Here is a 27,556-nt window from a genome sequence, read left to right on the forward strand (position 1 = left end):
GTAATCTTTCTATGAAGGTTCTTCTTCTGGAGTTTTCTGTTATGGGTTGACAACGCTCAGCCCCTATTTTCCCATTGCTTTTCTGTAGTGTTGCCCTGTAACATGCACGCTTGATAAAGACTATGGGGTTGATTCACCAAAGGCTAAAAGGTTGTTCACTTTGCGAGGGAAGTTGCACTTTGCAAGAGACTTTGCCCCAGAGCTTAGTGAAAGTGGTGAAGTTTCACTTTACAAAGAATACCCATTCATGTGTAAGGACATAATATTTGCTTGCACATAATTGTATGATTGAAGTCAGGAGAGCTTTGCCTTATTTACTAAACTCTGGGGCAAATTCTCTACCAAAGTGCAATTTCCCTTGCAGAGTGAACAGCCAATTGGCTTTTAGTAAATCAACCTCTATAAGTGGCCGCGCTGATGTTCAGTCACTGGGCAGGTTGCGCCTTTGTTACCATTAGGAAACCAGTCCAGAGCAATAACATGCAGCCGCTGCTTGAGCACATAGAAGTGGCTGCAAAGAGGTTAAAGGAGATCAGCAGCTTTTATTGTAAAAAAAAAAAAAAAAGGAGATCAGCAGCACTGAGATGCAAAAATAATTTTAGTTTGGATCTACCTTAAATGTTGCTCTGCTATGCTCGTTTGTAAACCATTTATTCGTTCAGGAAGGAAGCAATTGAAATGTCACCAAAGTCAAATGCCACATAAGCTGCACACTATGGAAGTTGGTCCCACTCACATATTTAAAAGGCCACACACGGGCAGATCTCTCAATGACAATGGCCAACGAGTGGAAATTCTGCTTGTTTGTATTGCTTTACTGCTAGCTGCAAACTTTTCATCTTGACAACCTGGACTTTCTTGTTCAACATGCAAGCAGGGAGGCTCTTTCCCATTTCTGTAGGAATAAGGGGATGATTTTTGGCCAGTTAGAGATTTTTCAGCACTCTGGTAAATCTCCCAGTAATTAGAACTTCCAGTGCACCAAACAGCTGCTTCGATGTTAACTTCTACCAAGCCAAGTGATGGCCTCTACAATTAAGCCTCCAAAAGGACGAAACGCATCTAGGGCGTTCTCTACGGGTGGAGAACAGGAGCTGAAGCCATCTTTTACCCATCTCATTCACATTTTTACAACAGTTAGTCGGTGGCTGTGTGCAGATGGCCACCATTTTGTTGAAGTCTACTGGAGCTGCAAGTTTTGCTTGCAATTATAGCTCCAGTATTTGTGAGCAAAGACCCACCCTTGATTAATGATTCAAATGTGTAATATAACACAGTAAATGTAATAAATAATTGTATATGTCATAAAACAACCCAACAAGGGGTCAGTTTCAATCGATAAACAACAATTTTCATCAAAAAAAGTTGATCACTCCTGTTGGGATATCCAATTTGATTAAGCCAAATCATTGACTACCTTTGTTTTGGTGGATAGATTTTTCATTTTAACCAACCACTCTAATCTATGAGTGATCGTTTGGTAAAATTAAAAGGTGTATGGCCAGGATTCGTTTTGCCAACAGCCTGCAAGAAGATGCATTGGTTTGAACAGGTCCCTTTTGAACACAATAAATGTTCTCTTGTCCATGCCTTTTGCTGTGTTTAAAAATGTATCAGAGTGACGGAAAATGTGTCTGGTGCGTAGAAGTCCTTATTAAAGCTGCCCCAGTATCTTGAGCCAAAAGAGGTGTTCACTTAACCACTGAGCGTCTAATACTTCCACATTTCCCTTTCTGATGAAGACACAAAAGAACAATAGCCTGAGAACCATCTTCATTTTGCACCAAGGACCTCTTGTATTTTCAAGTACATAGGCTGTCGTTTTGTGTTTTCACGTATGTTCACGGATCACACGTATAGGTTTTTTTTTTTTTCCTATCTTAGTCACAGTTCTCTAGCACATTAGCTGAATAAAGTTCCCTAGCTGGGGGATTATTATAAGGTGTCACCAGTGCCAGACTTTGCATGCTATGATGTACAAGTTGTGACTAGCCGGAAGCTTCCTTTAGGCTGAGGGTCAGATTAACCTAACACCTCCTTTTAAACACTTCATAAAACTCATTTCAGAATGAAGATCGTTCAGCGTAAATATGCAAAGCACACAGTGCCACAGCCTCGAATAATCTTGTCAACTGAAAATGAGTTAGGGGAGATAAAGCCTCAATCCTGTTTAGCTTTTTTACAAAAAAAAACTCTTTTCTAATCATCTCTTGAAATGATATAGTCAAGTATATGTAGTAGGCCATTGCAGAACAACATGGAGACACTGTTGTTCTGCATTGGCCATCTTGACACAAATGCTAAAATCTCACGCTTAGTGCTAAACATGGTTTTAGATTTAAAAAAAATGGTAATTCCGAGATTGAAGATCTCAGACAGTTCTTACCTGCGATAATTTTAAATAAGAAGAATAGTAGGAGTTACATGTATTTGGTTTCGCTCAGTTCAACCAATTAGATCAACATGTAGTGTATCTACATTAGTATATTGGACACCCAGAGCAGATCGTTTTAAACACTCCTTTGCTCTATAAAAAATGCAACAATCATAAAAGGAGAGATAATAAAAAAAAAAATTATCATAAAAAGAGATAATAATAATGACTAGCACCAATGGTGAAAATGTTGCTGCCCCTTACAGTAGTGGTCAGCGGAAAAGCGCCTTCTTATATTGGTAGTTGGAGTAATGGTCCTATACATTGGTGGCCTTTAATTTAATGGTTAGTGGGAGAAGGACAGTTAACCAGTGGTCAAAACTGCACCCCCTTGCACACAGCTAAAAAGGTATTTGATATCAGTGGTTACTGGAAACTAGAGCTAGAAACTCTTCATTGCTCAAGGAACCCCTAGCAACCTCTGGAGGAACCCCAGGGTGCCATAAAACTCTGGTTGAGAAACCCTGAATTAGATGTTCAACTTTTAGGCTGTACCAAAAAACAAAAAGCTAAAATATTATTGATGTGCATTGCAACACCTGAAAAACCTGAATAACTCCATATTTCAAATCCTACAGAGCTTCCTATGCTATTTATTCTTATTTTAAAGCTTTTTTTTTTTTTTTTCAGATGAAATGAAAGGGGACTATGATTGTATGGGACCTGAAGCCACTCACATAACCACTATCAATAACGGTACAGGTAATAATTGATATATTTCCTCGATCCATCAATTATAATAATTGTCTGTTTGTCATACCCTTGTCCTAAACATATCTCCCAAAATGTAACATTAAGATTTTAAGTTTCACACCAGCCTGCCCAAATTCTACACCTATCCAATAAAGTTAAAAATTAAGAAACACCACACTGTTTCTTTCTAAGCTCAAAACCTTTTGGTGTATTTCCCTACAAAATTTAAATAATTGGTAGCAATTACAGTATTTAAAATTTTGTAATGGCAAAATTTTATTTTTTTCTTGTTTTAATTTATTCTTTTTGTAAAATGCTACATAACCAACTTTATGGTTTTCACCTTAAGAAATATTTATATGATGGGTAGCCATGAGAAAGACACATGGTTCTATAAGTGAATGCTGTGCCGTGCTTTCCTTACCCTCCAAAAAGATTGTTTGTTCAACTAGCAATTACCCAATATTGTCAAGTTAAGAGTCCACTTGTAAGCTGTTAAGAATTGGAATGGGGTCAGAGGTTCTAGGCAACGTTAACAGCTCACTCTCTTTCCATGGGTCACAGAATGCCAGTTCTAGAGGACATCATTGTTGAGCATTAGTTGTGTTTATTTACGTAAGTGTATCCTACTTGACTGTTAGCGAGTAACATTCTGCCCTGAGGGCACGTTTTTTCAACACTGAGTGTAATAATGGCTGACATTTCTTTAATCTTACAAAATAAAGTGGATTCCAATCCCCCGTTTAGATTTTGAACTCCATGCTGCCTGCAAATGCACAATTTCCGATTACTGTCATTTTTTCCGTCCCCCACTTTTCGTAGATTGATAGCTAAGAAGACAGAGTTGATTTTTCTTGACAACTTTTTGTTCTTTGTTGCTCCACAGTAAAGAACACAAATTGCACTTCGGAATATGAAGACTATTTCACCCATAGAAAGATGGATAACAGCGACGGGCATGGCGTTAGCATAGCAGAGTACTTACACCGCAGCGACACGGCCATCATTTACCCAGAAGCCCCAGAGGAGCTGTGCCGCCTTGGAACACCAGAAGCCAACGGACAGGAGGAGAATGGTAAGCCTGTGATTCATTTTTAGATACTACAAGGAGGACCCATTGCAGCTGTTGCAATTATAAATGCACTCTGTGCCGGGGTGTTTACCTTAAAATTTCAGGAACAGCTGCACGGGCCTGGAATTCCATGAGCCGAACATTCAATAAGCTCATGATGTCCTGTTTGCGAGTTCCTGACATTTTTCACTGTACTCAAAGGACAAGAATTGCTGAACAACCAGGATCTGAGGATGAATTGAACACAAATAGCGTTAAAATTAAAAACAAGCAAGTGTTCTAGGTAATTCTCAACATAAATTATAGGAGAACAGGAGGCCTCGGCACGGATGGATGTAACAATGAAACGATTCATCCAACTAATTGTGGTTGGGTTAAAGAAGAATTCTAGGCCTAAAAGACATTTGTCCCTGCTGTACTAAAAGGAAGAAGAGCAGACATGTTGCTTCCATGTATGAATTGTAGCACCCTAAAAATCCAATCCACATATTCCTGTGCTTTAATTCCTACTAAAGGGATGTGGTACCATATATTCATGTATCATACACCCACACCATAAAAAAAATCATAACAGCACTCATACCACCTTCTTGAAATGGAAATATATTAAAGTATATCTAAAGTAGGAAATGGTCAGATCCCTTCTCAGTTTTTTGGTCTTTTTTACATTGGGTAGACTTTCCTTTACTTCCTGCCCTAGAGACAAACCAGGAAGTCAGGATAATGCCGCAAACAGACGATCGCACATTCCACCAACAAAACCGTGGATTTTTTTCCAACGGATGTTGGCTCGAAACCCCCTCAAACTCGCTCAAACACGGTCACACAAATGTTGCTGGAAATTACAAACGCCAAGAACGCGATCACGTACAAGACGTACGACGGCGCTATTAAAGGGAAGTTTAATACTAGTCATGTTAGTAGAAGTTTGGTGAGAGACGATTCGAGCTTTTCAGCCTCGTGCTTTTCAGTCCGTTACAGCGTGACGAATGTGCTATCTCTATTACGAACACTAGTTTTATCAGACCGAGTGCTTCCGTCTCATATTCGATTCAGAGCATGCATATAATTTTATGCTTTGAAATTGTCAAAATTTACGAGAACGGATTTTGTTGTCGGAAAATTTGAGAACCAGCTCTTAAATTTTTGTTGTTGGAAATTCCAGACAGAATATGTCCGATGGAGCCTACACACGGTCGGAATTTCCGACAACAAGCTCCCGTCCAACATTTGTTGTTGGAAATTCCGAGCGTGTGTACGTGGCATAACGCTTCAAAGTAAAGAGAAACTCCATTGTAGAGAGTTGTCACCAGAAAAGTTGTCACCAATGGAACGTTACCCCTCATCTGCATCTGATCACTTTCTAGCCCAGTGACAGTGGCCACTAGGGAAAATGAGAGGGGTCACATATAGCTAAAACTATTTGTACATTTTTTAACTCTTTCCCACTCCATGAATAACATAAAATGATATACTTTAATCAAAATTAAACTGGAAGTACTCATTTGTGCTCTTATCAACAGCCTGGAACTTATGTATTGTCATCTCTTAGTATTATCAATCCTAAATCTATAATAGTCACCTATAGAGCCTGTTATAATTATTACTGCATCAACTGCCTGCCAACCAACATGCAGAAACAGGGAGCAAAATTATGAAATTATCCATCCGTGCAACATTGAACATTGAACCAATAATCAATGAAAGCTTCTCGAATATAATAGATAAGGAAAGGAGAAAAAAATGTTTATACCAGTATCTTCTGTAGATTCTTGAGATACAAATTGCTTAGACACAAGATCCGTAATTAATTTTCTGTTACAGTATGAAGTGATAGGTGCACGGGGAGGGGATGAACAACAGTTTAAAATGACGGTACGACATTACAGCAGATTGCGTTGACTCCAAACATACCATCCTGGGCAGGAAGCCCATTAGCTGCCATTGATTCGCTGACCTTTTGCCCCGTGTCTTTTTCTCTTCTATCTCCACTCTAGACCTGCCACCTGGAACGCCAGATGCTTTTGCCCAGCTGCTAACCTGTCCCTATTGCGACCGAGGCTACAAGCGGTTGACGTCACTCAAGGAGCACATCAAGTACCGCCACGAGAAGAACGAAGAGAACTTCTCCTGCCCTCTTTGCAGTTATACCTTCGCCTATCGCACGCAACTCGAGCGGCATATGTTGACGCACAAGCCAGGGAGAGATCAGGTGGGGGGGACTGACTTTTAGTGATTCTCTCTTTAATAACCCCTTAGAGAAACTATATTGCTTTGATTGGCAATCATTATTAATTTTTCATGGCATTTTGAAGATGCAGATCTTTTAATGGTAATAGCTTTAATTGAGGTCTAAATGATTTTTTGATGGTCTCTTCTAATATGATTTAATAGTCTTATGTTCACGATCGAATGAGTGTGTTAATTTCTAATTTAGAAATTTTACTTGCACTTTAACTTCACTTTGGTTTAACGTTTTTAATGCTGCTCGAAAGGTGAAGGAAACATTGGTATTTTAATTAACGAGTTCTAAAAGAAATTACTGTCACATCGATTTTTTTTCCTTTTTTTTTTTTTTTTTGGCGTCGTTATAGCACAACGCTATAAATTGGCCTCATTTTAAACTGGATATCATATTTTTAGATTAAAAATTGCTGGAAAAAATGTTAATGGGCCTTAAATTTTATCACTTAAAATATTAAGTGACTGTGCCAATGCAGCTGTGCTCCACATAGATTCACTTGTGTCATCACTGCTGGAAGAGAATGTTGGGATTTTTTTTTTTTTTTGTCTCAATGATATTTTACACCTTTTTAGCAGAACTCTAGAATAAATCATATGGCTTATTTAAAGTGTATGTAGATTTTAATAATGGACCTTTCCTATTTGTTACCTTTCGGTTTGTTAAATATACCACTGAAGCGTTTTGTAATATTTGTTCCAAAGGTGCAAAAACTGCCTGCCAGGAATCTAGTTATCTTTCTGCCTAGGTTACCTCCGTAAACTACAGAACATCTCCCCACTATGTTACTGAGATGATGAAGGGGAGATGTTATGTAGTCCTAGATGTGGTTCTTTAGTTCTCTAGCCCGTCATAGGTGTGCAGCCTATTGCATTAGGGTGTACACCCCAAAGCTCAAACACACATGCATGTATATATATATATATATATATATATATATATATATATATATATATTATAACATATATTATAACACATATATGGCAGTGGACGCTGTCAGTAGGGCAGTTTATTTTAATTCGATTTTTTTTAAATAGTTTTTTTATTATCTTTTTACATATTTTGTTAGAATGCCCATTAGGGGGCTTTGATAAAATATCAGAGGTCTAAACAGACCCCTGATGTCTAACTTTTGAGACAGAGAAAGGGACCAGGGACAGAGATTCCTCAGTTCCTTTTTCTGTACCCTGGCAGCAGAGGTAATCTGCACAGGACAGGATGATTAGGGTGTGCCCGGGCACACCTGGCACTCCATGTGCACACGCCTATGTGCACTGTCCTGTATAAAGGTGACAATGCTGTTTAATAGATACAAAAGACTGAGTTTCTGTGGTCACCCTAAGACAAGAAGTGTGTTACTGGATCACCAGGTGCAAATAAAGGGAATAAAAAGTAAAAAACTAATGCAGCCACCACATCTGAGGACCAGCAAGCTGCAATATAATACAATATATTAACATTTTTGAGTTCAGAAACACTTAGGAGGAGATTCAATAAAACTGGTGCACACAAAATCTGGTGCAGATGTGCATAGTAACCAATCGGCTTCTAACTTTAGCTTGTTCAATTAAGCTTTGGCTATAAGCCCACATTCACATTGGCCCGATTTGGCATGCAATTGACATGTCCAATTCCCGATTTCCAAAAGTAGTTCCTGTATTACTTTTGGCGACTTCGGGGGGCGATTTAAATAGACATCTGTGTATGAACACGCACAACTGTCTGTCAAATCGCCCCCGAAGTCAGACTGCATTGCCGGTTAGAAATCGTGCGAGTTCAGTGGAACTCGCGCGATTCCTAACCTGCATTTAGTGTGAACCTGGGCTAAAACCTAGAAGCTGATTGGTTACTATACACAGCTGCACCAGATTCTATGTGCACCAGTTTTAGTGAATCTCTCTCTTTAAGTGCAATCTCTCAGACCACGGTTTGGTAATAATTCCCACTCTAGTTGCAGTTCTTATCTACAGCAAGCTGCTTTCCCCATGTATCTGGACACTTTTATGGGCATATTACTAGCACAGGATTAATATACATGAATGTGGATGAGACTAGAAGCAACAAGTAGGGATTGATCAGGAGTCAAACCATAATTAAAGCCAGAAAGCAGGACATCAACTGGCATATCAAAAACATGATCTTAAGGGCTAAGCCAAGACAAGGCAGGTTGAAGACAGGCAGAGAAGGTTCGAGGTCAAGTAAGGCCCCGTACACACGACCAGTTTCCTCGGCAGAATTCAGCTTCCGACCGAGTTTCTGGCTGAATTCTGCCGAGGAAACTGGTCGTGTGTACAGTTTCGGCCGAGGAAGCCGACGAGGAAATAGAGAACATGTTCTCTATTTCCTCGTTGTTCTATGGGAGCTCTCGTCCCGCCGAGCTCCTCGGCGGCTTCAGGGCTGAACTGGCCGAGGAACTCGATGTGTTTGGCACGTCGAGTTCCTCGGCCGTGTGTACGAGGCTTAAGTCTGGGTTGGAAACAGCAAAGCAGTCCACAAGCACACCCTAGAGGCAAAAAGTAAATTCTATCATGGGCACTGACAAAATTAGGCTTCATTTTAAAAGGACAAGAATCAATCACCAGCGTTACAATTTGTGGTAATAAATACCGCATATACAAAGCAAATTTAATGTAATCTTGAATGTGCACTGTTTGGCAGACTTGTTCACATTCCTGGTCAAACCATAATGTCTCATGCATATACATAAGCTAGCATGTGAGGGCCACTGTAAATAGAAGAGCTGACAATTACAAAGAGAAATAGTAACCCCTAGTAGCCAATTAGACAACCTCTTTCAAAAGCTTTGAAGCCAATCAGATGTTGCCTTTCCTTTTGTAAAAGGAAGAGCAAAGACAGTCTCTACTCACATTATCCAATCAGACCACAGCTTAGGAACCAAACTGGCCTTAGACAAATGACAGCTGTAATCTAGCCATTAATATATATATATATATATATATATATATATATATATATATATATATATATATATATATATATATATATATATATATATAAAAAGTTAGAGTATTTTTTATTAAGCATTATTGCATTAACCTCCCTGGCGGTATGATTCTGTCAGAAAAAACATGCTAAAAGCGGTACCATTATTTGCAAGGAAATTTGGCGTTTTATATTGTAGGTCTGTAATTTTTAGAAATAACTCACTTAAATCTGACCAAACAAGCTTCTAATAGGCATCCCGGGTATGACATTTTTTTAAAAACAAAATTATAAATTATAATATAATAAATAATTATAAATAATTATAACAAATAATAATATAATTATAATAAAAATTATTCAATAATGTAATCAAATCAAAATCACTGAAATTTGCTCAGTTGCAGAATTGTTGCTGTCATTATTTTTTTTTTTTATGACGAATTTCCCCACAAATCGCTATCGCACAATTCTGCAAGTGATTATAATTTATTATCACTGTTTTCTAGCTGCTCTAAAACTATTTTTGACATAAAGGGACACTTTTGGTTGCTATGGACAATCTACAGTTTGCAGGGAGAAAGAAACGTTTTTATTATATAAAATGACATGCATGACACAGGACAGACCACTAGGGACAGGGGGGGTGTGTTTTTTTTACATACAGTACTGTAATCTATAAGATTACAGTATACTGTATGTAAGGTGTTTGTTTACTTTTTTGAATTTGGCGCCGTTCTCCGTCCCCGTGCGTCGTAACGTCGCAGGGAACGGAGATCGGCGTCACACGGAGGCACTGTGTGAATCGAGCGAGGTCCTGCTCGCTCACACAGCGCGGTGGCATCGCTGGATCCAGGGACAAGGTAAGTAAAACATGCCTGTGGATCTAGCAAGGCGAGCCCGAGTCTGACTCGGGGTTACCGCTCGCAGCAGGAAAATCTAACCCCGAGTCAGACTCGGGAATACCGCCAGGAAGGTTAAGATTAAAAAACCTTCAGTGTGCAGCAGCTCCTCTAATTCTTACCTGAGCCCATCTCGATCCAGCGATGTTGCACAAAAGTCATGGCTGCCTGGGACTCTACCTCCTCATCGGCTGAGACAGCAGTTGGGCTCCATTGACACCCACTGCTGTCGATCAAAGTCAGTGAGCCAATAAGGAGAAAGAGGGGGCGTGGGCTGAACCGCAGCTCTGTGTCTGAATGGACACATCGAGCAGTGTCTTGGCTTGGGTGTCCCCACAGCAAGCTGCTTGCTGTGGGGGCATTAGTCAGAAGGGAGAGGCCAGGAGCACCGGCAAGGGACCCGAGAAGAGGAAGATCGGGGCTGCTCTGTGTAAAACCACTGCATAGAGCAGTTATTATTTTTAAATGAAAAAAAAAATGATCAAGTTAAGCGGTAGTAATCTGCTGTTTTTTTTGTAACCTGAAATATGTCATAATGTGCTAGTATGCATCGCAAACTAGCACATTGTGTTTAAGCCCACCTGCAAACTAAGCATTCCAGTGCCACGCAGTCACCGCTGCAGGCGCTCCCATCTTCATTCAGTCTTCCTTCTGGGTTCGCGGACTCCAGCTGTGTGACTGGCGGGATGCGTGGTGACGTCACTCACGCGCATTACATTTACGGCACAGGGCTCTAAAGGAACAGCCCGGGTGGCCGTTCCTTCAGAGTGCATGCGGCGGTGATGTCACCGCCTGTATGTACAGTAAATATCTCCTCAACGGTGCACATTTAAGAGATGTTTACACTACCTATAGATAAGCCTTATTATAGACTTACCTGTAGGTAAAAGTCAGAGATGGGAGTTTACTCCCATTTTATAAAAAAAAAGCTGGAAACTTCTTGGTTTCTATGCAGAGCTGCACCAGACTGTGCACTTTCCAGTTTTAGTAAATCAACCCCATTGACTTCTCTAAAGAACTCATCTCTTTTCATCATCATTAAAAAATATAATTATTAAAAAAATTATAAAAAAATATATATTTTTTTTAAATATCTCTACAGAACTTGGGTTAACTTTATGTTCAATATTTATAAAAATGTTATTCAACCCCATCATAAAAAAGAAATTTCACTCATTAATCATAAATGCCCAAAAGCATGTAAAAATGTCGATCAGTGCCACTGCTGAGCCTTTAACATGTACATGTCGATGCACTTGCTTGCGTTGGCGCGTTCCGACTACAAGCTTTGGTGTTGAAAAGTCCCCTCATTTGCTCGTGGCATTTACAATTAGTAAATTAAAATGATTGTATCATATTAACAGTGGCACAACTAAAGTTTATAGTGGTCCTCGGAGGGCTGTGGGGGGAGTCCGAGCAGCTGTTGCTGTTTGTTTATGCAACTCAGCAACATATGAGCCCTGGTCCCTCAGTGGAGATCGACGGGTTGGGCTAAGGCTTGATCTTTGAAGGTTGCTAGTGTTTGAACAAACCTCCCTGTATCCTGTGTACACCATCTGTCTCACCAGGAATGTGGGAAGGCTCAGTACACCCCAGCAGTTGTCATGCCGCTTCTGTGCTCACTGTCTTTTTTGTGTGTGCAAAAGCTTTTGTGTCCTACAGCTTGAAGCTGGCAGACATACCTTGAGCATCGCCACACTGCTATTTCCACATCCTCTGTCGCAACCGACATGTTTCTTAGACACGTTAAACTTTACCGGCTGTAACAACCATATATATGTATACCTGGCTCCTTCTTTTCACACAATGGTCAGATATTTTATTAGAAGTGAACCCCAAATTGACCTTCTGACAAAGAATCAAAGAGCGGTCGCCCAGTTTTGCTTGTTGCCCATAAGTCAATTTTATGTCCTTTATTTTGGGCACTAAAAGATGTTCCTCTTTTCTTGCTAACCATTTTTTTGCCTGGTTTTACAATGTAGCACTGAAAAAAAAAAAAACTACGATAATTTTGTGATTAACACAAAAAAAAAAAAAATTGGCAGTCCATATTGTTTCATTAGATTGAGTATGACCAGTACATTAAGTTTTTATTTTTATTTATTTTTTTATTGTAAAAAAAAAAAAAAAAAAAGTAGGATGCCCTTCTTTAACTACTGTAAAAAAAAAAAAAGTCAAAGTAAGCTTTAAAAAAAAAACGATTTTGTTTTTATTTTAAGTAAGAATGTAGGCAACATTAGGGGTGGCCGCAACGTTAAACTTTTTTATTTGTTGGTGTTTAATGTGTTTTATATTGAAAGTATCAAATCACATGAATTGACAAACTAATGTTCAAAATTAATCTTGTTTTTTTGTTTATTTCTTTCTTTATCAAACAGCATCAAATGTTGACCCAGGGAGCTAGCAATCGCAAGTTTAAATGCACAGAGTGTGGCAAAGCCTTCAAATACAAGCACCATTTAAAAGAACACCTCCGGATACACAGTGGTGAGTACTGACCGGTTGAGGCCTGATCTGGGTTTGTTATAGTTAAAGTGTTACTAAGCCCACAACAGTCAGTCTGTATATGCAGTAAAGCATGCTTGTTATACTCACTGTGGAACCTAAGGGGTTAATCCTCCATATTGTTTAAAAAGGCTGCTTGATCCTGTATGCACAGATCCCCCCCTCCTGCACTGTCCACCCTGACAGAGCCTTTGGAGTCAGGCTGCACATGCTCAGTTTGGTGTGACGTTTTTTTTTTCTTGGGACAGTGCATGTGATCAGCACATGGCCAATCAGCACTGTCCAGACAGAGGGTCTGGGGTCATGCAGCCTCAAAGGACACTTCCACTGTTTCCAATATATCTCCTGATATTTACAGAGCTCGGGGATTCATTTATTAAACAAGTCTATGCAAAGAAAATGTAAAAAGAAGTTCCCTACAAATGAAAACCTCTTAGTACTTACCTCTCTGGAGATCCTATCTTTGCTCTCCTGCAGAGCCATGTCCTTCTGGGGGTGTCAGATACTTATGTGCACTATGGTTCCATCTGCCAGCTCCAATGTCACTATAGGGCACAGTAGTTATGTAAGGGCCAACAGATGGAAGCAAAGAGTGCAGTGGGGGACCCTGCATCTGACAAACACAGATGTGTGTGGAATACTAAAGATACTTCAACTGGTGGTTGTAGTTCTTACATAGAGTGAAGATTGAACACTGGGATTGATTTACTAAAGGCAACTAGTCTGTGCACTGTGCAAAGTACAGTTACACTCTGCAAGAGCAGTTTTGCCGGAGCTTAGTAAATGAGGTAAAAATTCACTTTGCAAAGAACCGCCAATCATATGCACTTTGCAGAGTTCATAGTCTACATGTATTTAGTAAATCAACCCCATTATGTCTGCTGGAGAGGTAATTATTAGGACTCTTCTTTTAGAGGGAGCTTCTTTTTCAAATATTTTGATATCTTTGGAGTCACTTTAAGCAGAATGCCAGATATAGCTATGATTTAGCCCTTTGGAAGCCACTCATACTATTTTTCACTTCTTCGCCCACAGGAGAGAAGCCATACGAATGCCCAAATTGCAAGAAACGCTTCTCCCATTCGGGTTCCTACAGTTCACACATTAGCAGCAAGAAATGCATTGGCCTGATCTCTGTGAACGGGAGAATGAGAAACAACATGAAGGCAGGTTCATCTCCAAACTCTGTGTCATCATCTCCCACCAATTCTGCCATAACTCAGCTCCGGCACAAACTGGAGAATGGGAAACCACTTGGCTTGACGGAAACTTCGGGCCTACTTAAGATCAAAACAGAATCACTAGATTACAATGACTATAAACTTCTTCTGGCAGCCTCACACGGGTTTAATGGTCCTAATCCATTCATGAATGGTGGTCTTGGAGCTACCAGTCCCTTGGGAATTCACTCCTCAGCTCAGAGCCCAATGCAGCACTTAAGTGTAGGGATGGAGGCATCATTACTTGGGTACTCAAACTTAAGCAGCAATTTGAGTGAGGTTCAGAAGGTCCTGGAAATTGTGGACAACACGGTTTCAAGGCAGAAGATGGAATACAAGTCTGATGAGATAGCAAAGTTGAAGGGGTACCACATGAAGGAAACTGGACCTCAAAGAGAGGAACAAGGTGTGACGTCTCCTGGTGGCCAGCAAGTGGGTCTTCCAGTTGTAAGTCATAATGGTGCCACTAAAAGTATTATTGACTATACGTTAGAGAAGGTAAATGAAGCCAAAGCCTGTTTACAGAGCTTGACTACGGATTCAAGAAGACAGTTTAGCAATATTAAGAAAGAGAAGTTACGTACCTTGATAGATCTTGTAAGTGAAGAGAAGATGCTAGAGAGCCATAATATAGCCACTCCATTTTCTTGCCAGTTTTGTAAAGAAAGTTTTAACGGTCCCATTCCTTTGCACCAACATGAAAGATACTTGTGTAAAATGAACGAAGAAATTAAAGCAGTCCTCCAACCTAGTGAAAACCTTATTCTCAATAAACAGGGCATGTTGGCTGAGAAACAAGCACTCCTGCTGTCATCAGTATTTTCCGAGAAAGAAATGATTAGCCCTATCAACCTTTACAAGGACCACATGTCTGTACTTAAAGCGTATTACGCTATGAATATGGAACCTAACTCAGATGAACTACTGAAAATTTCCATAGCTGTTGGCCTTCCTCAGGAATTTGTGAAGGAATGGTTTGAGCAAAGAAAAGTCTATTCATATGCAACTTCCAGGTCACCATCTTTGGAAAGGACCAGTGGGGAGGTGGCACCAATAACCACCACTCCCACGAAAGACTCTGCATCAGCTAGATCTCCGGTAAAACCTGTGGATTCTATCACTTCGCCATCTATAGCAGAACTTCATAACCGGGTATCAAATTGTGATACGCCTCTCAGGCTAACAAAACCTAGTCATTTTGCTGGTCTGAAGCCAGTTGTTGATAAATTGGACCACTCCAGGAGCAATACTCCATCTCCTTTAAATCTTTCTTCCACATCTTCTAAAAACTCCCACAGTAGTTCTTACACTCCAAACAGTTTTTCCTCAGAAGAGCTTCAAGCTGAGCCTTTGGACTTATCTGTACCGAGACAAATGAAGGAAATAAAAAGTATTACATCCACAAAGAACAAAACCAAACCTAATAATGTCACTATTGACCACAACAATGTTCATTTGCCCTCTGAGACTGTAGACGAGCCACTGAATTTAACCTACATTAAGAAGGAATTTTGCAATTCCAATAATTTTGACAAAAGCACTAACCCACTATTTGGCTTGAGTCCATTTAGTGGCAAACCTATGTATACTGCTCTTCCACCGCAGAGCCCTTTTCCACCAGGCACTTTTATGCCGCCAGTACAGGCGGGTATCCCGGGACTTCGATCATATCCAGGACTTGATCAGATGAGCTTCCTACCACATATGGCCTATACGTACCAAACTGGGGCAGCTACATTTGCAGATATGCAGCAGAGGAGAAAATACCAGCGGAAACAGGGATTTCAGGTAACAATAATGAATATGTTAGCTATATTTTTGATTGAGACACCCAAGAATCAATGTAACATTTTTATTGATAATAGTCCAAGTGTTTTTCTGTTACTTAGAGTTTCAGTCTACTGTTGGTGTGGGATCTTATGTGTCTTTGTAGTATTGTTCAGTATCCCTAAAGCTCCGTACACACGGGCCGAATATCCGGCAGTATCAGACAGTGCACTTTGCTCCAGAGCTTAGTAAATGAGCAGAAGCTCTGCTCACTTCCACCGTCCAACCATGTGCAAGCAAAAATGCTATTTATATTTATTTTCCTTGCATGTGATTGGGTATTCTTTATAAGGTGAAGCTTTACCTTATTTACTAAGCTCTGGAGCAACTGCATTTTCAAAGTGCAACTGCATTTTGCAAGGTGCACAGTCTATTTGCCTTTAGTAAATCACCCCTCTAGAGTCCATGGGTTTGCTTTATTAAAGTTGCACTCTGTTGTGAAGTTGCTGCAGAATTTAGTAAATGAGGAGAAGCTCTGCTGACTTCCATCATCCAATCATGTGCAAGCAAAAATTCATTTTTTTTATTTCCTTACATGTGATGGGGTATTCTTGACAAAGTGACGCGTTACCTCATTTACTAAACTTTAGAGCAACTGCACTTGCAGAGTATTTTTGCCTTTTAGTAAACCAACCCCTATGTGTAAATAATGTTTCCAATGTAGAATTAAAGTACCTCCCAAGTGGAGTTCCATATTAGTATGCCTTGAACAGCAGCTTAGTAGGCGCATCCTTATTCCAAATTCTATAAAACTGTGTAATTTCTTTATACCATTTTCATCTACCTGCAATTTTTCAGTAGGTAAAAACTAATCAGCCATGAAATGGGTGCATGAGTTAAGTACAAGCTGCTCGCACATTGTGTATATTTCCTTCCTTTGTCTTTTATGATAAATGGTTACTCACCTACCACCAACCTTTTTCCTTAATGTGAAGCAAGAATGTTGGTAATCCTACCTCAGATGCCTGAAAATTTTCATTAGCTTTATGTAAAGGTCATTTTTTAGGTGGCTCTCATTTTTGTAATTCTAGGGATTTTCAGTAACGTTAATCTTTTTTAAGTTATTCTCATGGGTGTTTGTAAAGAACAGTTGGATGTATGGTGAGATAGAACAGTGTGAAAACATATAAGGCAGCTGTGAGCTTTGTTCAGCAGCTAGCTGAACACAACTCATACTGTAATCCACTGTTCTTTATCCCCTCAAATTCTCAAGAACCCCAACAGGTCATATACTGTATTTACACAATGTTGTTGAAGTGATGGAGTCTCGGACTTGACATTCTAAAAATCAAACCCACTTTGCACGAATTAGTTGGGAAACCATGATAGGAAAATGATGGAACGTTGATTTTAAAGCTAACTTAGATTCTACTTACCATATTCTCTTGGAATTTACCACTACAACCATTGCTCTATCAAAAAAGCTCCACTGGCAGTTAATGTACTTCTGATCATGGAAATGGCAGTCACTAGTCTCCAGTTGGTCTGTAAATTTACTGAAAGTCTATATCACAATAGAGATCAACCAGTTTAAAGTACGGTATATCTATACACATTTGTTTTCTTAGTTTTAACAGAATTGGGGAAAGGTTAGAACCCTTGTTGGGTTTTTAATGAGATTCTTGTCTCACTTTCTGTTCTGGGGACAATCTGTTACCAGACAGGCAGTGAGAGTAAATCTGCAACAGGTAAAGGTTCTATCGACCCCTTACTCAATTTGAAAAATAACTTCTGCCTATGTTACAGTTGCTGAGAGATTTCCCCTTGCTTCCTGTCCTAGGGACAACCTTTTTCTACCAGACAGGAAGTGAAGAAATATCTCCAACGGAGCTTCAGACAGCAATAAAACCTGACAGCAGTTGTACCCCTTCCTTACACTATTCTAAACGACCAAAAAAAGTTTTGGTGATACATTTTAATTTGTCAAAGTGTCTAAAATAAGACCCTTTGTCTTAAGCCTCGTACACACGACCGAGAAACTCGACGGGCGAAACACGTCGTTTTGCTCGTCGAGTTCCTTGTTAGGCTGTCGAGGATCTCGGCAAGCCAAATTTCTCCATTGCCGTCAAGGAAAAAGAAGACATGCTCTCTTTTTGGCTCGATGAGATCCTCGACAGTTTCCTCGTCAAAGTGTTCACACGACCGGTTTCCTCGGCAAAAAAAAACAAAAAACAGCAAATTTCTTGCTGGTTTTTGCCAAGAAACTCGGTCGTGTGTACGAGGCCTCAGAGGTTGGAAGTTTAAATTCCATTAGAGAATGTTGGACAGATACTACACATATGAAGCATATTTTCAACATTAAGTATTTTCTACTATGCAAGGGCACCAAAAGTTATCACTAAGCACTACACAGTTTTAATCACACAGTAGCATGAGAATAACTCCCTGTTAACAAATAACTAATCTGCATATCCCTGGAAATGATTGCAAAAGAGGAAATAACCAGCTATCGAATAGTCTCATGCTATTGGGTAATTTAAAAATTCTCAGTATTGTTCAGCCCTAAGCTTAGTTTCACCAAAATCTATAACATATGCATTATTAAAGTGAAAAAAAAGAATATCTCTGAAAGTTTTATGGTGACTTGTTCTAGATCTTAAATTAAACTGATGTCCGAAAACGCTACGCAAGCCAGCGTAATCTGGTCTCAATTAATTATCGGTAAACCAAGCCCGTACAACACGAAGGCAGGAGACAGCTCTTTGTAGTCAGGACCAAAATAAATCTAAATACACTGAATGATTTAGAATCCACTTTCATCATTGTCTAACGCTGAAGGCATGTGGACGCAAAGCATTGATAAAATATTCCCCATTTTAAATTACAAAATTAAATAGCATGCTTAGGGCCTTTTGTCAGCAGACATAAACTTAAATGGATTGTATAATAACATCTTGCATCTGATCATAAAATTCAATTATACAGTATTATTTATTTATTTATTTCCTTAAAAAAGCGGAAAAAGAATGAAAACAAATTCCCTCCTTCTAAAATAGTGTTTATTGTCTGATAAAAATTAATACACTTGAATTTGAATAAAACAATATTTTTAATGAGGGTACGGAGATTTTTATTAGTTTTATCACCGCGTCGATGCTTAACAAGGCACTGACGTTAATTTGTTATATTACAGGGTGAAATGCTTGACGGGATTCCCGATTACATGTCAGGCCTGGATGATATGACGGATTCTGACTCCTGCCTGAGTCGGAAAAAAATTAAGAAGACGGAAAGTGGCATGTATGCCTGCGATTTATGTGACAAGACATTCCAGAAAAGTAGCTCCCTCCTGAGACACAAATATGAACATACAGGTAAACGGATACACCTTTGTAGCTGTTCTATCACAAATCAAACCATACATCTGTTCACCTTATCCATCAAGCGCTTATGAGCTGCCCAGTTTGGACATCTTGATCTCACTCAGTGGAGTTTATTTACCAAAGGAGTAAAGAATGTCCCCTTAGCTTAGAAAATCAATTGAAGCTGTATTGAATACCCATAAATGTGCAAGAGAAATAAAATAAAAAAAAACAGGATTTGTAATTGACTTTGATTGCAGTAAACCTTATTTACTAATCTCACTTTAAAAGGTGAACACGCTACAGCTTTAGTAAACCTACGCTATTGTGTAAACCTGCACAAAAATCAGGTCAGACCATGATAATTGCATTAAAGTTGGGTTATTAGAGCATTTCTGCTTGCCCAGGGTCAGATTAGGATAGTCAAAAGTGTGCTGGGCATTGACATTCTCAAGTCTTTGCCCAACAAGATGCATCCAAATACAAGTCGACCGATTTTTAGGGATCTCATGAGCTAGGGCAAAGCCTCAGGTCTGAATACCTTTTCCGAATGTTTTTGTTTCTTCTCAAATTAGCCAGCACCAGGGGCTGTAAGCGTGTAAGCTGCCTTCTTTTCCGATCACATAAATATGTGCGCTAAGTTGACTTGAAGGTGCATGACAATGCACATAGCAGTGACCACAATTATCTTCCATTTGTCATCTTCCTGTAGTATCAATGGCCACCTTGACAATGTTCAATAAACTGCTAATTTGGATTTTCCTATCTTTCTATTTATGTTTGTGACTTCTGATACAAATGGCCGATGATATCTATGGGTATATTGTTCTAAATAAGATTCATGTGACCAACTACAACGTAATAGGCAGTTATCGAACCATCATTTCACCCTCCCCCCAAGGTAAAGCAATAGAGCAACATTTTAAAATAGTATTCATTATCCGTTATGTTACAATATATATCATGTTATGGCATATTTCAAGACTTCTGGTCACTGCTCTGGACCTCACTTAAGTTTCTGAAAGAATAATTATTTTTATTGCCCAAGAACAACCAATCATAATAAAATCTAAAGCAGAAAATCCCAGTTGAGGAATAGATTTGAATCTTGTTGGTTGGTATGGGGTAGGAAGGAGCTAAGGATTTGTTCGAACTCGTATTTGGTCAATGACATTGTCCGGAGGATATAGCCATGTGGCCATATTAGATCAATGATGTCTCAGGCATCCCGGCCCTTTGACCACATGTGGCTGCATGGTGGGCATATCCACAACCCTCAGGTGATTGGGATGGCAGCCTGCTGTCATATGGCAGTTTATCATGAACCTTAGCTCATCCTTAGTATGAGGTGATACAGACTCACTCGCTACTTATTCTGGACACTGTCATAAACTAAGTCCGTTATCTGTGAACATTGCAATGGATAACTCTACACACGCCACCTTGGTTAAGAGAAAAAAAGCTTAATTCACTACAAGCTACAATAATCGTTATGTGACATAATCAATGAGTGCCGAAGATAACAGTCACATGACTGCAAATAAAGATTGTTATAACTCAGTGATTTGAATCCTTTTTTTCTGAGACTGGCCAACTGAGTACAGTGTATACGTCAACAGCTTGTAGAGTCATAATGGAACAAGATGGGAAACAGATTTTACTGTTTTACTTTTACTATTTCCCAAACTAATGATCTCGCTGTATTGCCTTATAATTCTGAATCTGTTAAAATATGGAGACCCTGAAATAAACCTAAAAATCCCATTTAAGGTGTCTATCTAAATAGCATGGATTGATCATAACAATCTATTGGGCTGCTTATGGCAGATCCTTGTTTGAAACTACTACATGATTAATGGTTATTGACCTTAGGAGGTTCTGCAGCAGCTGCAGATATTGTTGCACAATACCCCTTTTTTGCTGTCGGTATCCAATCTTCCCCTCCAATTAAAATGACAAGAGCCCCCCACTGCCACCCCTGCCAGGCCTGTCCCCAATGTTTGCATTCCTCACCGCTGTCATTCTCATTATGGTGCTGACGCAGCAGGTGTATGTAGCCGTGAGTTACACACCAGCCACGGCTGCTATTTGCATTCTTTTTGCTCACTTTGAGGCCGATTCATGGAAATTTGAACCATTTAAAAATCATGATGTGCGCCTCTCATTATAGTGGTTCAGTATGAGGCAGTTATCAGTTTAGCTCTTTAATGCTCATCTTAAAAGTCGTAAAAAATTCCTTCATGCCAGTTGCACATTCCTTTATTTGAGAAAAGTTTCTTTATTACTCTCCATTAAGCAATTCAAATTTATATTATTAGTGGGGATGGTCAACTGTAAGAATGGAATTTTTCATCAGGCTCCTATCAGAGCAGCCCCTGACACCAACAACTATTACTTCCTAATTTAATGGGGACTTGTGCTTTGCCCTTGCCGAACAGATACCAACACCCTTATCTATGTTATATAGAAATTATATATAGGCTAGGATTATTTGAACTCAAGTAGAGTCCAGATCAAAAAGAGGTTCCAGCCAAGAACAAACTGAGGCATTACACGGCAAAAGAGGTTCCAGCCAAGAAAAGACCGCAGTGTTACAAAAACTCAATTTTATTGATTAGCAAAAAAGTAAATATGAATGTCAAACCAAAACCTTCACCATGCACCAATAAAAAAACAAATGACAACGTTCTTAAGTGCTGTAAAAACATAGCCCAGGCTCACAGACACACAACCCCATACACACAGATGCTAGCAGCAATGATAATGGTAGCAGCAATATCAAATGCGGAGACCAGCAATAGCTGATTAGACGGAAATGTCCACAAAGAGCTGCATATACTTTTAGCAGAGTTGGTCTATGAAGTTATGGATTCAGGTTATTCACTGTGTGCCATGACACTTTTCTGTGTGCCATTAAACGTTTCTGTGTGCCATGACACGTTTCTAACAGGTCATTGCAACACTTAATTTAAATCTCCTTAAAAATGTTAATATTGAAAATACGATTTGGGTGAAACTAAGCATAAAGCTTCCTTAACACTTCTGAACAGGGTTTAACTTGCAACATCTGGTTCTATCCACTTGCATTTAAGCACTGTTGGAATCCTTTGCATACACAGCAAGTATCCTTTCATAGCCTAAACCTTAACCACATTCAGTAGAGTCAGCAGCATCCATTCAGTATGCAGTGAATGACTCTGTCAGGATACCATCAGGGAGCCTTAAGAAGCACCCATGTATACATGCTGTAAATCTGTCTGTAGCTGCACATTTCAGTGCAACAATTATAGCTGCAAGAATGATATAGTATTATCAGTACTAGAAAGTATACAAATATATCCCCATTCACTGTTATGCTGCAAGCTCCAGCTGGATGAAGCAATGCAGTAGTAGGCCTGTGTGTCTTTCGGTTGCATCATGTGTCTCAGTCTTGTGTCCTGGCATCACGCTGTCAAGCATTCAGTGTCAGGTCTATTTTTGAATGACACGTCAAGCATGGCCGCTATGGAAGGTGTGAGAGGCATTCCTGGGCTATTTGGAGCCTGGAATCAGCCAGATGTGTTTGGGCTTGGCCTTATTCTCATGTTCCAGTCTTAGGCCGAGGAACGTACAAGTCACTACAGAAAACACAGAGTTTCACAGGCACTCAGCTACTAATGGATTCATACCGCCATGTTAGGGAACTTCATCAACTTGAAAATATGCAAATATGCCCCTATATTCAACAACAGCACTGATAAAATATAATCTATGCTGCTGAGTAATATGAAATTTTGAGGTCAGGCTCAAGTTTGAAAGATTGGTTGTTAGAATTATCACTTGCCGCCTAATCCTTTTACAGTTTGTTAGAATAAAGAATATTGTCATGCTTAAACCATATTTAAAGAGTCTCATTTTATGGTAATTTTGGTAAAGCATGGGAGGAAGATGAGTATCCAGTTAGTGATTTTGGTCCATTAAGGCATTATAAGCATCTGAAGTCTGTATATGTGTCCACCAATTGTTTTTTTACATTTTACTAGTTTCTGTGAGAGTCAATTTGCTTCAAATAGGGCATTCCAGGGGGCTGATTTACGAAAGGAGTAGAGAATGCATATGTAGCTTAGTCAATAAGATGAATCTAGGATAATGTGAACTCTGAAAACTATAATGAGCATATTAAAAGTTATATCTGATGTTGAGGTTGCAAGCAGATCAGGGAAAAGAAGGGGGTTGACTTACTAAAACTGGAAAGTGAAAAATCCGGTGCATCTCTGCATAGTAACCAATCAGCTTCTAAATCCAGCTTGTTGAATAAAGCTTTGACAATAAAACTTGGAAGCTGATTGCTTCCTATGCAGAGCTGCACCAGATTTTGCACTCCCAGTTGTAGTAAATCAACCTTGAGGTGGACATTCCTAGACATAGTTACATAGTTAGGCAAGGTTGAAGAAAAGACCAAGAAAACTTAGACAACGTTGTAATTTTTAAAATTGTATTATAAAAGTACCATCAAGGAACAAAATGTAACATGTCTTATTTTTTTTTTATTTCAGGAAAAAGGCCACACCAGTGTCAAATTTGTAAAAAAGCATTCAAACATAAACACCATCTAATAGAACATTCGCGACTGCACTCTGGCGAGAAGCCATACCAATGTGACAAATGCGGCAAACGCTTCTCACACTCTGGGTCTTACTCACAGCACATGAACCACAGGTACTCCTACTGTAAGAGAGAAGCTGAGGAAAGGGAAGCGGCTGAGAGGGAAGCCCGAGAGAAAGGTCATCTGGAACCCACCGAGCTGCTGATGAATCGAGCTTACCTACAGAGTATTACTCCTCAGGGCTACTCTGACTCAGAGGAACGGGAAAGTATGCTTAGAGACGGGGAAAGTGAAAGAGATAAGGAAGTTGAGGACGTTTACCATAAGCTTGGAAGGCAAGATGGAGAAGAAGAGTTTGAAGAGGAAGAGGAGGAGAGTGAGAACAAAAGCATGGACACAGATCCGGATACAATCCGGGACGAGGAAGAGAATGGTGAACATTCAATGGATGATAGTTCAGAGGATGGCAAAATGGAAATTAAGTCGGATCACGAGGAAGAAAACATGGAGGACGGCATGTAATAAACTACTGCATTTTAAGCTTCCGATTTTATTTTCTTCAGTAGTTATGTTACTTGCTCGAAAAACTCTGCTGAAAAGCTGTTCATGCACGTGCCTGAAGCTTCCAGGAAGCCTGTACAGATGAACTGAAAAGGGGAGGGGAGGGGGGCAGTTCTGCCAAAACGAAACAAAAAAAAAAAATTTTTACGTAAAAAAGTCAAATGAAGTTTGGGGTGGTCGTTGTTGAGAACTGCATTATGCAAAATTTTTGTACAGTATTAAAAGGCCTAGAAACTGTGTGGTTTCAGAGACTAAACCCTGTGTTTAATAGCATTTATTCTTTAAGCACAAAATAGTTAATTGTACGAATTGCACTCTACTTATATATCACTACAAACTTAAAAAAAAAGATATTTCTAATTTATATTAATACATTTAAAAATAAAGAAGTGCCCGCACTGCTGTACATCAGTATTATCACTCCTTTTTTATTTTTTTTCCTTTTTAATTTAAGGTGCTCGCACGCAATACACCTGTGTTAAAAAATTCCTTCATAACTTTTATTTGCTATTCATCATTTCTCAGTTAGGTAACCACACAATTTTAGGCCTCTTTTATTTTTATTTTATTTTTTATTTTATTTTTAATGTGAAGGAACATGAAGTGATGCATGTGTAAAAAATGGAGATACTGAAGTCTTAAGAGTGACCTGGATATGATGGTAAAAGAAGGATGATGAGTAAAGAAAGCCTTTGTAATGTGGTTTTTTAAGAAAAAAAAAAAGCCTTATATGCAAACCTTTTAATCTGTGTGTTTCTGCAAGTGCCATCCTTGTACAGTGTTAAGAAGGTAACTTGAGTTACCAATGCACCAGCTTCAGTGTTATGCTTACCCTGTTCTTTGAAGCACCCATGTCAGTATTAGAATAGGTGGCAGTTCCTTAGTTTACATATGTTTGTGCAATTTTATTCTGTATTTTTTTTTTGTTTTGTTCATTAATTTTGTCAGTATTACACCAAATTTTTTTGCAAGAATTTTTTTTTTCATTCATTTAATTTTAGGTCAAATAACATTTTATTTATGTGGCTCATTTTATATTTCCTAATTTTATTTATTTCATACTGTAGTGTACAGTATAATAGTTCTTCAATATAGATATATTTTAGTAAAAAAGGAACATGATGTTGATCACTTGGGCAAATTTTACTTAAAGAGAAGAGCATTTATTGTGTTTTGGAACATTAATTGTGAAATGCGATTTTTTTTTTATTTTCAATTTTATTATTTTTTTTTGTTTTATTTTTGTTTTTCTTTCCAATTACTGGAAATTCCAAATTTGGGAACTTTTGATACGATCTTGTGAAAACACTGTATTTTCGACTGAAAAAATTCCACTTTCTTCATCTTGTTTTTTAGCTAAAAAAAAAAAAAAGAGGGACTGTTAAATACAATGTATGATACCATGACAAAAAATCTTTCCTGACTTGTCTTTGTAAAAGTATTATTGAATTTTCAATTTGTAATTTCTCTTGAAAATGACCATGCTCAAATAAAAATGTAGCCAAACTATGCAAAGTGTGACTGACTACTTAAGAATACAGTTTCATTTTGGTGATTTTAGTGCTTATATCGGTAAAGTCATTTTATATGTTTGAATTTTATTTGAAAACACAGTTTTATCTCTGAATTGTTGGTCAGATATTTGCACATGTAAACCCTAGTTCTTAAGTGTGGTTCTCTTTTTTAAACAAAAAAAACTATGTATGCTCCTGTGGATCTGTGAAATAGTTCAATTGTATTTGCCTACCTGGATGACACAATTTAAGCAAACCTTTATCCTTTATTATTCATAAATAAAACAGCCCTTGTTTTGACATGACTTAAATATATGTAATGTTATTTGTGCATAAAATTCCTAAAAAAGGGCATTTATTTAATTCTATGACGAAGAATTATATTATTTTACTAACAGTGCTATTATTAAAAACTAACTACAACAAAAATGCAGGAATTTAATTTATTCATTAGTCTTACCATGAGTTTATTTTATTTTTTTACTGTAACACAAATTGACCAACAAGTTTTTTTTATATAAAATCCCATCTATTCAAAGAATTTTGATTTAAATCTTTACAGAAAAATCATCTAAATCCAGTACTTACAAGACTTATTTACTCAAACTTAAAATCTTATTGCAGTTTAGTGACTTTGAATTATTTTCCAGTTTATTGCATTATTATGGCACACTTATTTCCAGCAGCACGTATAAATGACTGCTAATTTAAATATGCCAGCTACTAAATAAACAAATTCCATATTCACTGCCCCTCAAAAAAAAAAAAAAAAAACAACAAATAACATTTAAAAAAATGTAAATAGTTTAACCTGTCATTTTGTATATACGGTAGCATGTAGCATATATTTTACATATACTTGTTTAGAGCGGATTGAAATTAAAATATTCAAATGACATCACTGTAAATGTATGAATGGTACCCAGGCAAAATAGTAATAAATAGTGTCATTAATGAAGCTGTTTAGCAGACGAAAATGAAAACATACGTACACTGAGATCTTTGCTGTAAATGCAATTGTAATTTATTTTTCTAATGTACTTTTTTTTGCTTCATTCTTTTTGTTTTTGTACTTCTATTTTCTGGTTTGATGTTGCATCTTTTTTTTGTACACTGACCAAGAGAAAAATAAAAATAAGTAAAACTCTGAAGTATCACTCAACACTATGCTATTTTCTGGGGCTACCGTATATGTTTAATCTCCAGAGGCTAAATGTGTACAATAGAATAACATAGCATTAAGTGATATATTCTGAAATGGCGACAGATTAAGCTGGCTATCTTTTCAGGGTGGTAAAATGAGATGTTAGCCAGCTATAAGTTGGAATATTTGGGCTGATTAAATAGAGAGTTGAGAATCTTTGCCCAAAAGAATAAAAATAACTGTACATTATTGGGTATTTAAAGTGAACAGGACTTTGCTTTTCATATGATTGGATAATTGAAGTGAATATTCACATATTTTCTAAGTGAAAATTCTCAACCTCTTTAGTAAATCAGCCCTATTAAGAAACACCTAACAAAACTCCCAACAGCTACACACATATGATAAGAATAACATTGGTGTCAGCGCTTATTGGTAATAGCTGCTAGCAATTACAAAACACTATAGTAACAGTAAAGCCTCGTACACACGATAGGTTAACCAGAGGACAACGGTCATCGGTTAACCTATGAAGCTGACTGATGGTCCGTCATGCATACACACCATCAGTTAAAAAAACGATCGTGTCAGAACACGGTGACGTAAAACACA

At 38.4% G+C, this 27,556-nt stretch overlaps 1 protein-coding gene across 5 annotated transcripts in view; it reads left to right on the plus strand.

Annotated features, from left to right (window-relative positions):
• ZEB2 (zinc finger E-box binding homeobox 2) overlaps positions 1–26,105 on the plus strand; it is a 171,671-nt gene extending 145,566 nt beyond the window's left edge. For 4 of the 5 annotated variants that reach the window (XM_040358030.1, XM_040358029.1, XM_040358031.1 and 1 more), the window contains 7 exons: positions 3,065–3,136; positions 4,014–4,202; positions 6,197–6,411; positions 12,665–12,773; positions 13,827–15,799; positions 18,972–19,152; positions 23,676–26,105. In XM_040358030.1, the coding sequence (XP_040213964.1) occupies positions 3,065–3,136; positions 4,014–4,202; positions 6,197–6,411; positions 12,665–12,773; positions 13,827–15,799; positions 18,972–19,152; positions 23,676–24,247 (3,311 nt within the window). In that variant the 3' untranslated portion in view covers positions 24,248–26,105. Of the gene's footprint in view, positions 1–3,064; positions 3,137–4,013; positions 4,203–6,196; positions 6,412–12,664; positions 12,774–13,826; positions 15,800–18,971; positions 19,153–19,977; positions 20,042–23,675 lie in introns of all 5 variants that reach the window. The other variant, XM_040358033.1, reaches the window with a different exon arrangement.
• Positions 26,106–27,556: the final 1,451 nt, after the last annotated feature.

The sequence above is a fragment of the Rana temporaria genome, chromosome 6 (assembly GCF_905171775.1).
Source record: "Rana temporaria chromosome 6, aRanTem1.1, whole genome shotgun sequence".
NCBI classification, from domain to species: domain Eukaryota; kingdom Metazoa; phylum Chordata; class Amphibia; order Anura; family Ranidae; genus Rana; species Rana temporaria.